The sequence below is a fragment of the Molothrus aeneus genome, chromosome 1, assembly GCF_037042795.1.
Source record: "Molothrus aeneus isolate 106 chromosome 1, BPBGC_Maene_1.0, whole genome shotgun sequence".
Lineage (NCBI taxonomy): Eukaryota > Metazoa > Chordata > Aves > Passeriformes > Icteridae > Molothrus > Molothrus aeneus.
In genome coordinates this window covers 130,894,338-130,908,363 of record NC_089646.1, presented here as the reverse complement: position 1 = coordinate 130,908,363, position 14,026 = coordinate 130,894,338, and the positions used below count along the sequence as shown (strand labels likewise).

The following is a 14,026-nucleotide window of genomic DNA, read 5'->3' as shown; positions in this document are numbered from 1 at the left end:
GATTGCCTTGGCCAAACCTCTTGGCTGAATGTCATATTTCTTTTAGCTGATTTAATACTCCATAATGTCAAATATTTCTTAGATTCCTCTAGAAAGACATATTCCTCTATTTTAACTTATGGCTGATGAGCTTCTAATTTATTTTCTTTTTAGCAACATGCAGCTTGGATCATCCCTTTCTTCTGTTACCAGATCTTTGACTTTGCCCTCAACACGTTGGTTGCCATCAGTGTACTCGTCTATCCCAGCACAATTCAGGACTACCTCCGCCAGCTGGTAAATCCCTTGATGTTCACAGACCTTTGGGGGGAAAAACCTTTATAAGGTGGAGTTTCTGCCCTGTATTTCTAGCCAGTGGTATCCTTCTCATACAGTCCTTGAGAAGTTCTTTCAGTCCTTGCCAGACTGAATTCAACATCCTTGCAAGGCTACATTGCTAATTACAATATTTGTGAAAAGCTCAGATTTTGCAATGATGTGAAAGCTCTAGCACTCATTTAGAGTGAGACTCATATTTCAAGACATGGATGATGAATAATTGCTTTTGCATTCAGCGTTATTGTGTTCATATATGGCTTATTTTTGGTACTCTTTCAAGGATATTTTATTGCTCCTTTTAATTTATTTGGTAGCTATAACACATTTAAATAGGCAGGAGTTTGACTGAGTGTAGGTTTTGTTTTTCTAGAAAATATTTTGGATTCTGTCCTAGGGACATTTAGAGTCTCCCTTCTCATTCTGCTTTGGCCAAACATCCCTGGCCAGTATTGCATAAGTGTAGAAGATATGATCACAACCCCCAAGAGCAAAGACAAGAGCCCACCAGCCTCTGTCTCATCACAGGAGCACGTCCCACATCCAGCAGGGTTCACGTGGAGTCACAGAGCTCTGGAGAAGCCAGTGCTGCAAATGTCTCTGAAAATCTGCCTTGAGAACCTGAATACAGATTAACTTGGCTGTGAACTTTGTTGTGTGGATGGAAAGCTGGCCAGTATAAATAACAGGTAATGAGAACCAGCAGGCAGATAAGTAGCCACACAAATCTGCAGGAAGAGGCAATGTGTCATGCCAGTGAGAGCTGGGATGTATCAGGAGCCTGTTATCCTTCATCTTATTTAACACCCACCTGCATTCACAGCTGATGGTGCATTGGAAGAGAAGCAGAGGCATAAGTCAAAAAGTTCTCAGAGATATGAGTGGAAAAGAGCAAATTAGAGCCATGGTTTGGGAGTGCTACAGCTGGCACTGCCACTGCTGGAGCCTTGCTGCCTGTCCTTTGCCTACAGACCCTTGCTGCTGCATCGGTGCCAGCCCTGCTCTTCTGGCAGCACAAGCATCTGTGTGGCTGCAGAACTCCCCCCACCTCCCAGAGCATGAGTTGTAACCAGATTTTACTCAGTCTTGGTCACTGTGCAAGAACAGGATGGGGGCAAAAACAGGCTGGTCAATGTTCACTTAAAAGCCTCTGCTCTTCTGCTGAAAATCTGGTGCTGCATTTGGAGCTGACTCACTGGAAGGGCAAAGACCAACTGTTCCTCTTGAAAAGTGTGCTAAAAAATCCCTTTATTTCCTTGCAGATAAAAAAATAACAGGTCCTTCTGTAGCAGAAATAGAAAGAGCAGGTCTTGGAAGGGATTTGGTGCAGCAGAGCACTCTGTGATCTGTACTGCTGCTCTGGAGTGCTGAATCTTTGGTTGCACACATCTTTGTCTTGCTGCTGTAAATTATATTCTGGACTGATAATGAAATGCCACAGGTCTTCAGGAGTGCTAAACTGTCAGTGCTCCAAAGGGCAAGGGGGATTTCCAGGATAATTATAGGCTGATTAGCCTGACATTGCTACCAAGCAGAAGGGCTGGGGCTGAGAGGACAGTCAATTGATAATGGATTAGACCAGAAAAAATTTATTAATGACTGCCAGCACAGTTTCATGAGAAATCAGTCCTGCAGGCAAGCTCATTTTCCTTCACTGACAAGATTACTGACTCCATCAATAAAGATGGGCAGGGGCATAATGGGCTTTGATGAGATGTTTGGCTTTGCAGCATGATGCTCAGAGCAACAATAAAGCACCAGATCAATACAGGATGTATCACATGGCTTAGGAGAGGGTAGCTGGCACACTGCACAGGGTTGTGGTCAAGCTGATCATCTGCCAGTGAGTTTCTATTTTCAGTAGAGGAAGGTCTCCAGCAATCAGCAGTAGATTTCATGCTCCTCCTGACTTCCATTAATAATGTTGGACCCCGAGAGGCACTTCACAAAAGCTGATGTCAGCCGTGGGAGAGCTTCTCCAGGCTCATTGTCTGGAGGGATTGAGTCCTTTGGTGGGAGGCTGTGAGCAGGAATATAATCTGGCTGTTCTGTGTCATCCTCTGGAAGCCCCTCCCCTGCACTGCCCAGAGTGAGCACATCTCTGCATTTCCCACTGGCAGTACTCGTGACTTTTCCCAGCAAATTCACTTCTAATGAAACCCTTGGCTGACACTGAGCTAGACTGCCTGAGAACTTGAGTTCAGCCACTAATTTCAGTGGCTACAGAGATAAATGCAAAGAAATGTAAAAGCCTGAGCAATACAGATGAGCATACAGTTTGCCAGCTGTGCCTGGGATGCGGTGACCCTGTAAGCAGCCTAGGGATTTACATGCCAAAACTAGAGTCCCTAGGTTGTTCTGCTGTTTGCAAAAATTGCTCTTGTGATCTGTGGACAGAAAAAGGAGCAATTAATAGTAAGGGAGAGGAGACTTCCCTTCTCTGTCAGTAGTGTGGATTTCCTTCATCTGTTTATGGAGACTGTTTGTAAAAAAAAACAATGCTTGAAAGTCAGAGAACAAGCAGGAAGGTTCCTAAAAAAATTTACATAAAAGCTGGATATATTGTAGTATGATGAGAGACAATCAGCTTTTCCTGCTTCATTTACTGAGAAAGAAGACCAAGAGGTAGTGCCATTAGAGCTTTCATATGCAAAATAATGAGGTATTAAAATGCTGTTTAAATTAGATGTAAGGCATAATGCTAATGAGCAGCTGGAAGCTAGTCCAAGTTAATTTAGAAACAAGGATTAGTTTGTATTTTATCATTTATGCCGGAGATTAGTGATGGGGAAAAGCTACCAAGAGCTGTGATGAATTTTGTACAGTTAATGTCACCTGTTCAAAAAAGTTTTGAAGCTGTTCTGCATCTGCTTTGAAGCTGATTATGCCTCCTGTGTCTTAGCTGTGGTCCCAAGCACATGTGGCTCAACTGGAGGCCCTTGTCCCTTTACCTGGAAGGGCTACATCTGTTGGCATAAGGTTGTTACATTTGGTTCAGAGTAGGTACATCTGTCTGAGTGGGCAGGAGCAGAGGGGAGATGTGAAGGGCACATCCACCCTTACCAGATACTCAGACATGTGACAAGGTGAAAATCAATGCAAGCAATTACACCACGAATGTAGTGCCATTCAGGTGTGATCCCTCCTGATGGTTTGCAAACCCTAAACCCTGGGGTTGTCTTGCCCTCACCCCCTTTGCAGTGGTCTGCCAGGGTGGCAGGAACAAGGACTGTGTTTCTTCCTGGCATTCTTACAGATTCTGTTCCTCTAAAACTGCTTTGCATTTGGGAAATGATATTTTAGGGGGCACAGCTCCATAAGGTAAATAAAAAATCCCAACTGTTCTTCAAATCCATTATTGAATATCTGGAAGAAAGTTTGCATTTGGTAACAGAATACATTTAGCAGTCTCAGAAGAACTTTTTGTTTGCTCTAAGGTCAGAAAAACCCTGTTTCTTTAACCATTTCTACTTCACTATTACCTGGTATTGTTATATAGTTACTTTGGTATCATACTATGGTTACTTTTACATCTGCCAGATGTCAGTGTGTGGGTGATGAGTTACAGCTGCTGTGAAACTCTCCACCTACTTTTAGCAAGATGATGATCACATATCAATGAGCTGGTCAGGGCCGTAGCTGAAAATGTTGCAATAGTGCTCACAGGTGTTTGGTAACATCAGTCTATACTGGCTTCTTCTTTACCAGGAACGGTGTCTTTGGAAACTTCTTGTTGCCTTTTGATACCCAGCTGCACTCAGATGTGCTACTTAATTGCCATGGATTGCAAGAGCATCTTAGCCTGAAGGGTCATGTAAAATGAGTAAATGTTACAAGTTTTGCATTTAGTTAAGTTTTGTGTTGATTGTGTGATCAAAGTTTCTAAGAGTTACACTGGATATCTTGGTCATTATCATTGTCATGTAAAAAGCAAAAACTTTTGCATACAGCAAATTCAACATGTGTAAAATAAAAATCATTCTAGTTCTTGCTCTAAGCAGAGGTCTAAAGCAGTTTGACCTAAAGCACATTTCTTTTGTTTAACCCCACTAAATCTTTGATATATGGGCATTTTAAAGCCTTCCAACTAAACACTTTATCTTCTGTCATGTGGTAACAGCATATGAAATGATTGAAGTAGAGGTGTAGAACAGGCTGGTCTGCAACTGAGTTATGCAAACTTTTTCTAATCAAAGTGCAGGACTATGACAGTTCATCTGAACAAAATTTCAAAGTATACTAAGTAGCTTTACTGTGGGACTGCCTGCAATGCTGCTGCCTGACAATTCAGGTGGTATCAGTCATGCTTTTAAATTTATGGAGAAATGCCTAGAGGACATAAAAGAGATTAACCTAAAGAAATTTTTCCTATAAATTAAAGCTTAACACCAAAATATCCTTTCTGACATTTTTAATGCCATTTTATAATTCCTAAGAAGTACCACTAACTTCACAGCAGAGCTTTACAAACTCTACGGAGACGTTGCTGTTTTCTTTCACTGTTGTAAGTTTCAATACTTGTAAGATTGTAACTTGGAATGACAATCTACATTGTATTTTAAAGTGGATTTTTTGTGATCCAAGGGGAAGTAAGACATGAAAGGTCATGAAAGCAGGCTGAGGGAATGAGAAATGGCTTTAGCCTTTGTCATTTTATTCTTTTTGTGTGTTTGTATGATACCAATGCAGCAGAAATGTACTTTCCATGGACATTTTAGAGTCTTTTAAAGTGTCTAATAGGGCTTTGATATGCATAAGAAGTATTTTTTTAAATTAGAACTGTATCAGGTATATTATTATGCACACAGCCCTCTCCATATCCATGACAAGATTATAAATGACACTTTAATTATGACTTTAGCTTGCCAGTGCAACACCATTGCAACTACCTTTTGTTTGTATAGAAAATTTCGTCATGTTCTGCTCCAAAATCACTCCTGTATTTCCAATGATAGGTTTAGTTTTTCCCACCCAGATGTATTTCAGTCACAGCTTCATCAAGCCTTGCACAACATCTGACACTGATCTTTTTCTGGAAGTTTCAGCACCGAGCCTGGTGCCTGGAACCTTCTCAGCAGCAGGATTCCAGCTATTGGTCTTCCCACCGGAGAGCAAACTCCCAAGACAGGAGCAGAATTTCTTGTCCCACCTCATGTATCCACATCAATATTTAAATTCATCATTACAGTCAGTGAAGACCATTGGTCTGATTCATCTGAACCACTCTTGGTACCTGTTTTCTGTGGGAATTCATGAGATTTTGGGAACAGTTGCAGCCATGGGATGGGACCCCAAGGGCTGCCTAATGGCACCAGTTCCAGTGTGGTCCCTGTACCCTGTGTGACTGCAGCCAGTTGAGATGCTTCCTACCATCTTTCCTGCTTCTTTGCCAAAGGTTCAGCTGTCATAAATTGCTTTTCCTACAGCACTGGAGGGGTTTGTAGTTGAGATCAGAGTGCTCATAGGCCGGCCCAGCCCAGTTAGCAAAAGAAGCCAAAGGGGTTTCTTCCATGCTGACCCAATGCTCCTGGGCTATCCATCAGAGAACTGAAAGCTTTGTCTCCCACACAGGAAACCTGGAAGTTCCAGAAGAGACTGACTTTCATTTTCACATCCTGCACCAAGATCTCCCAGGCACCTGTGTGTGGGGGTGACCATGGCGTGGGTGCAGCACCCACTGACTCACTGGGGCTGCCTACGCCTCTCATCTCTTCAGGACAGAGTCAGAAAGCTGAGCCTGAATGGGACAAACCTCAGGATTTGTTCCTCATGTGCTCTCCTGGCTTTGCTGAGATATTTGCTGAAACACTGGTGCTGATATAAGGGAAGACCAGGCACTGCAGGGCAGCACACCCTGCCCCAGAGTTGACCAGGGATCATGGCTCCAGCAGATGTTCCTGATTTTCAAGCAGGAAAATTTCTTGGTCATTTGCCTGCCCTCCTCTCACCCCCATGCAAAGCCCTTTTGAGCTGATGTTTAGAAACAGCCCATTAGATTATGGCCAAAAACACAGCATGCAGTCATCCAGTCTTTGACTGGTGACTGGTTCTCAAAAACCAGGTTCTTCTTTGGAGAACCAAAGTCTTAATAGGATTTTTTTATTATATTCACAAACTATTTTGACTGTTTTTTTAATGGTAGATCAGTACTGAAAAAATCATTTGGGTACAGATTTACTGTAACTGTCTTAACTGACTGGACTTTCTACCTTCCTAACTTATGGTGTCCCTTCTGCAAACAGGAGGGCAGGTTAGGGCATTAATACTTAAATTTTATGCATATAAAATTTTTGTTTAATTTCCCAGTGCATTGTTTCTTTGCATATACTCTTGCTTTCTTGGTCTCTGGGTGACTGCATCCACTATATTTAGAATAACCTTCTTGGGGGGGAAAAAAAAAAAAGCAGTAACTTATTGAATTATAGCAAGCTAGTTCCCTACAAAAGCTCTACCTCAACAAAGAAGATAACATGATAAAAACCTCAGTCATGGAATTCAGCAGAGGAGCAGAAACATTGCTGTCAAGAAGTGGAAAATGTGCTTATGTAACATCTAGCTGCAAATGGTTACAGCTGCTGTTGATGTTAACCACTCTGAACAGTTCATGGAAGCGCTAAATAAAGAGCTATTCTCAGTAGCAGCTGTCCAAAAAAAAAGATAATTTCCTGGTGCACTGGGCTGAGTGCTGGAATAAGGGTTATTAAGGGGTTACTCTGGATTTACACCATCATTGCCAAGAATACAGTTATAGCTCGGTCTAGTTAATTGTCCTGACAAGGATGCAGAGCTGGCCTGGTTAAGTAATTAGACCTGTAAGGGAACAGGGAGTTGTGGGGAAAGAACTATTGCATTCAGATATAATGAGCTACTGTTGCAGTGGAGTTATCTTTTGTGGAGAACAGCTCTGTCTGTGAACAATGGTTTATTCTAACTGAAACTGGAACTTGTATCTTGCAGTATTTCAGAACTATTTGGAACATTCTTTTCAAAGGGCGTGGAGTTTTAAGCAATAAAAAATACAGTAAAACATTTTTAGGGGCTGTTTTTCAGTCACTGATCCTAGAGTGTTTCACAGCTCTAAATCATTATCCTGTGATAGGGCCTGAGCCTGTGCTAAGCAGGAAGATTCATTTTGTCACTTCTGTTTCAGAATGTAAGCTACTTTCATGTAAGAGAAGGGCCTGGGGCAGATTTCCACATTTCAACTTGAAATCATGAGGTGGCCCCGTGTAGGACCCATGACTCCATGGGGCGCATACGTAGCAGAACTAACAAGTGCTCCTAGAGAAATAGTCCAAATTTAGCCAAAGTAAGATGGAGTAGAAGAGGTTCAAGGTATTTTGAAATGTCATAAAATATTAGGTGAAAGGATTATGCTGTCCAGTTTTTCCTGCTTTGATTTTCTGGAAAGAGCTGCCACTGTTCTTTGGCAACCAGTGCCAGTGTAATGATTACTCAGTAAGTGTGAGATTTGCTTGCCATTTCCCATGGTGGAAGATTTCCTGCTGCAAAGCTCTCAGACTTCTGCTAGTTTGTGTCAGATACAAACCCAGTGTGCACAGAGGAAGAGAGAGCCCACACCACATCCAAAGCAAAAAGCAAATCCCTGAGCCCTCCAGGGAGCCTTTGGCAGCTGAGTGTTCACAGTGCCTGTTGTAGCCACACTTACTGAAACTGGTTGTTCGTGGGGAGAGCTCTGGATTTAGTGGATCACAGAAAGCTTTGTAAGCTATTAATTATAGGATGCACTAGTTGAATGGCTCTTAAATGACTTCTGAGATTGACTCACAGTGTTTTGCTTGTTTTTGCTTACACAGCCCAACAATTTTCCCTACAAGGAAGAGATTATGTCTGTGAACCCTACATGTCTGGTTGTGATTATCCTCCTTTTCATAAGTATCATTTTGGCTTTTAAGGTAAGTGCATTGTTGTGTATAAAGTCCACTTCTGGTCTTGGGTGGAATGTCCCTTGCTGGGAGTCTGTCTTTAGAAGAGTTCTGGGTAACTACACCCCAAGCAGCCTGATACCTATAGGAAACAGGGTTGTAGACATATGAAAAAGTTGTGAAAAATCTCACAGACAAACACAAGAACATATAGTCCACAACAGGGAAGTGTGATTCTTGTTGGAGGAACTCATGGCTTATGAATCCTTTGAAGCAGTGGACAAGGGAGAGCCTGTTGAAATAGACTTCTTGTTTTTTTAGAATGTGTTTGGCAGCATGTATGCAAAAAACTTTAAAAACTACTCTAAAATGTGTAGGGAGAAGAGAAAAGTTCACATCACTGACTGTAGCTAGGGAATAAAGATAAATTATCAGTCTTTCCAACACTGTGACCCATGCAGTTCAGTGCATTCACAAGAGATCTGGGAAGGGGAAGGAACTCTAGCAACATTTTCTTGCAGTGTCATTCAAAATGGGGAAAATAATTAGTCAAGAAATCTTTGCAGGAGAATCTCATGGGATGGACTGACTGAACAAGGAAGTGGTAGAGAAACTCAGTGGTAAAAAATTCTAAGTAGTGGACACTGAGGAAGCATGCTCTTGTTTCACAAACACTGCTGTGGGCTCTGAAGTAAGAATGACCATCTATAAAAGGGATCTTGTAGCTGTTACAGATAGACCTGTAAAAATATTGGCTTAGCTCCTTTCTAGTCAAACAAGTAAATCAAATGCTAAGAATATTAAGAAAGGAATAAATAAACCAAAAATATAAATTGTGTCATTTCTTAGCCAGTTCTGATGCCCACCATCTCTGGAAGCATGGTTTCCCTTCTGGTGGGTGCCCTGTCTCAGAAAGAATTCTGTAGAGCAGGTAAATAAATCAAAGCCATCTCTCCTGGGAGGAGCACCATAAAGAACTGTCAGACCTGGCAACAGAAGGACACAGGGAATGAGTGGGTAAGAGGCCTGCAGGTGGCAGGTACCAGGCAAAGAGGAGATGTAGCATCTCCCAGAGCAGCTGGAAAGGGCTCATGTGAAACCACCACATCCAGGTTGACTGTCCAGTGTAGCAGACTCATCCTGCTGTGGGTCAGAACTTCAAAAGGAGCTCAGAATAAGATCAGACAAATTAATGTAGGAAAAACAATCACCTGTGGCTCCTACTAGTACCCTGAGCATTGGACCTCTTGTAAAATATGCTGGTGTGTTTGCCCTTTTCTTGCACCCTTCTATGGGTTTCTCACATCACAGTGCTGCTGGTTTTGTATTTCTTGTGTGGGACTTTATTTCAGATTAGTCTTGCTCTCTCTGCAAAGCAGTTTTGCATTGGATTAGAGAAGTCCCAAAGGGTCACAGTGACACCAAAGATGTTGCTTCCAGACAATGCATATGACATATACAGGGAATGTTACTGTGACAAAAGAGGTAGATTAGGTTATTGAAGCTACTTCAAAATTTGGAAAAGAAACCCAACAGCTAGGGTGTATTAAAGTGCTGTTGGAAGCTGTGCTCACTCTTCTGCTATGATTTAGCAATAGAGTTCAGCTTTCTGGCCTTATATGTTCACAACCATGCAGCTGATTTTATTTGCACTTCTAAGAAATATGTGTGAATTTAATAAATCCATAGATTTTTGAGGTTCCACAGGGAATGTGTTCTAAAAAATTTCTCTGATGCAATGAACAGCTTGTTTTTACTCCACGTGGGTCTGGTGTTTCATTGACTAAGTATGTCAATAAAACTTCAAGCTTATTTAAAAAAAAAGGCAACTAAAATTGGAATGGCAAAAATGCTTACTACAGAGACAAGAAACCTAAGAAATTAATAGTGCCAAAGACTCATTTTGTTTTTAAGTGGTAAAACATGTTTTTTCCAAGAGTATATGTGGCTTATATAATGCTCATTCTAGCAATGTATTATCATATAAATGAGTCACAAAATATGTGACTTACACAGAAACGCATGCTAAATTCTGGTTAGCATTTGCATTTGAATTTCTTATGTTTCCAGAAGAGCTGCTATGCAGATTTACAGAATCTGCTCCATCAAATAAAGCTGAACACACACAGATGCATCACATTTCATCTCTGATAGACTTAACAGATGGTACCACATTTACATATTGAAACTGGAAAGGTACTGTGTATAAAAAAATATGCCTCCTCTCCCTCTGGAGTTCAACTAGAAATAGGGAGAGGAACCAAAACATTGTGACCTAGGAAAAGCTACAGTAGGAAAAGCTGCATTCAACTGGCAGGAAATACTAAACAGAATCACCTAATTCCTCAGAAATATTTGGTATTATCACACTTTTGGTTTGAGTGAAGCTACACTTGGAGAAGAACACTACTGAGCAGAAAGCAAGATTATGCATTATTATATGCTGGGTTTGTGTTTTGCGGTCATGGGTTTGTGTACAAGAGAGGGTGGTAAGAAAGCCAGCTAACCACACACAAGCATTTACCTTATTAGTCCTTATCCTTTACTTGCATCTGAAGCACCTAACGGGAATTTCAGGTGGTTTCAGACAAGAAACACTTCTCAGAGTAGACAAAGTACATGATTCCATTCACTGTGTTTGTCTAGAAACTGAACTGGAGTTGCATATCATGAAACATAGATGTTTCCTATCTGGCTGAGGAAGGACATCCATCAGCACAAATGTATTTATATGCTTGTACACAAGACTTCAAATTGCACATAGCCAACACAGTGACTTTTGAATCATGTCCTCTGCAGCTGGTTTAGAGTTTTGAATCGTATCCTCTCAGCTCTCCCTGCTTCTGAGACAGAACAATTGAGGCTTCAACTTCTCCATCATGGGGAAGCTCCTTAGGCTCAAATGAGCTCAGATGAGTACAAACATAATAAGCCAGATTAAACCTTTTCCCCAGGCTGCCCCAAGCACTCTGCAGCTTCAGAGTATGGGCTCTTCCTCGGCCTTTCTCTTTCTGAACAGTAGGTGGGAAGAGGTAGCTGCCAGTGTGATGTGTTCTCCATAATATGCCTGTAAGCTGCATCTCCAAGGTATTGAGCCCAGAGGTGAGACCACTCTGCATGTCCTGGTGTCCTCAGCAGATGGGAAAGGATAAGAATGAAGTTCTGTGTTCTCCCTGAGAAATTTGGGTGAGTGCCCTCAGTCCAAGGGCATTCTTCCTGGGAGGGGGAGAGCCCTGCCCTGCAACACATCACCTGGCATCTGCTACCTTCCTGCAGGGCTGTTGGGGCAGCAGCTGGGACCATGAACACAGCCTCAAGAGCCAAGCTCTGGTCCCCACTCCCAGGAATGCCAGTACATAGGCACGAGGTTGTCACCTGTTCCACAAAAGCCTAGGACAAGTCCCAGCACTGATGATGACAGGATAGTTATGGGAGAATCATCTCTAAAACAGGGATCAGTTGCTTTAAATTGCATACCTCAGTGTGTGTGACTGGGAGCCAACAGCTGATGTCCTGGCCCTGTAAAATGCCATATAAAGTGTTGCAGACCAGTGGTTTGGGTTAATACTAATTCTTTCTAATTACAGCATTTCTTTCAGTTCTAAGCAGTTGTTCTTATACAACCCTTTTAAACTCACAAGATACACATTCTAGTGTGCTGAGAAGATGGATTTAATTCCAGATTTTATCAGCACAGCAACCCATTGTTTCTCTCTCTGTAACACCAACATGGGAAATACATGTGGTCAACTGGTCTTCCATTAGCATAATTTGAAATCTTCATATAAATTTCAGTTTGTGTAGAGATCTTAATCTCATTTTCACCAGTTACTGAAGCCCATCCCGGCTCTGTAAACAGAAAATTCAAAGCAGCTGGGGAGTCAAATGGGATTCAGTGCAGGTAGCTGCTAACCTGAGGGGGCTCTGTTGGGTCTGTGGTGTTCACCCTGCACTTGCTGCCAGTGAGGGGTTACCCAGAGGGCTGCTGGGACCCAGATCAGCACAGACTTTCCCTTGCTGTGTTACAAGAAGCAGCACAATACAACAACCTCTAATTTCCACAAAGATGCTGGTCAGTCTTCTGGTCAGGCATCTGATGAGCACAAGTCTGCAGTTCATTTCTGTTGTTATGCAGCTTAACAGGTGAGTCTGCAACTGCAACAGTGAGAGACAGGTTGACAAAGTTTTGTGAGTTTCAGATCCTTAGGGTCTCAAGTAATTTCCCACCATCCCAAGGGGAGGACTAAAAGCTGGCTAGAAATAGGCACAGTGCCTGTTTCTACATTCAGCCTTTTTACTCCCCTGTCCTTTCTCGTGGTGGTTGCTTGGGGCTGCCTCCCCCAAAAGGTGTCACTGTCTGTCACCAGTCTGTGCTGTGGTAGGCAGGAGATCCACTCAGGGTGGATTAGGCCAAGGGAGGCCTTTAATCTAGGACCAATTTCAAATGTGAACATTAGTCTTCTGAGACAAAAATCAATATATTTATATACTGTGTCTCCAACCACACATTTTAAAGCAGTATTAGAAACCTCAGCCAAGTCTTTCAGGAAAGTAAATTGGTAACTGAATCAGGAGCCCCATTTAACAGTGCAGCAGTATTGGTAGAAAACAATTATTAGGAATGAGCTAAATAAAGTTCCAGGTTGAGGAAAACAAGTTTCTGTGAGTCATGGTTTGCAGGCCAGCAGCACATGTCCAGAGCACTTGGACAGGGACATGCTCCGAGCTGCTGCCACTCTCTGTCCTATGCTGGTCAGTGTCTCAGGGCCAATTCCTTGGTGTGAGCTGGCTGATGGCCTCTTAATTCAAGGAACATACCTCACCCACTGAAAAACAGCCTGTGCATGCAGAGCTAGGCTTCAGAGCTGGGAAAGCTGTGGAGGTTCATTGTGGGGTTAAGTGTGTTTTATTCACCACATGGAATGAGAGCATTAAAAAATAATCTCCCACTAGCTTCTCCTAGATAAGATTGTATTATCCAAAACAGGGCTTCCATCACTTTGGATTTTGACAGAAGGGGTAGAGAAATAATTTTGCAAATAGGTGGGCTTAATGTAAAGGGTTTCTTATAAAGAAAGGCTGTGTCCCCACAGAAGTGTACTATATTCAGTCTCTGTGCTGCATTGGCTCTTATGCCTTTCCCAGGTTATAGTATCTGAGCACTGAAAGCTGGTGAACTACTTATTACCACTTTAAATTAACAATGACATTTTACTTAATTCTGGAAGAGATGCAGTTCTCCATGTATGTGCCTTTACTTGTTTCAGTAGCCTGGGGTAGGTTTGCACAGCCCACAGCTTGGTCTGCAGAGCATGTCTAATCTTCCCTTGGGATTTAGCTCACTCCAGAAGCCTTTTGTTCTCTCCATTTGATGGCCAAAAGTATTGTCAAAGTCTGCAACAGCTGTAAGTCAATCCAGGGTCTGTAAGGTGCTGTGAAAAAAAGAGGAAGCAAATTTACCAGATTTTAGCCAGCTCAGCCCTGGTGGAAAAAAAAACAAACTTCCTGATCTGCAAGCAAGCCATCAGTGAATCACGTGGCATCCTGAAAAACACAGCTCATGTGTGTCAGCTCTGGAGACAGAGGAGGCACAGGGCAGCTCAAAGGGATAAGAGGCTTTTGGAAGGCCATCAGTGCAAGTGAGTCACAAAAGTATGACTCACTCAGTGAGACACACATGCAAATTTAATGCTGGCAGTTTAATCTATGTGTGTTAGGTTTAAGGAAGAATTTCTGTGCAGACCTACTAAGTAAAAATATAAGTTGGGCACTATCAAAACACAAAGTTCTCCTCATCACCATCATGTGTGATTACATGGGTGTCT

General features: G+C 42.3%; 1 protein-coding gene across 1 annotated transcript in view; it reads left to right on the top strand.

The window, feature by feature from the left end:
* The window catches only part of LAPTM4B (lysosomal protein transmembrane 4 beta), a 59,700-nt gene that overhangs the window by 25,531 nt on the left and 20,143 nt on the right, over positions 1–14,026 (top strand). Inside the window, exons 4-5 of the mRNA XM_066547800.1 lie at positions 154–276; positions 8,133–8,231. Of these exons, the coding sequence (XP_066403897.1) occupies positions 154–276; positions 8,133–8,231 (222 nt within the window). The remainder of the gene's footprint in view (positions 1–153; positions 277–8,132; positions 8,232–14,026) is intronic.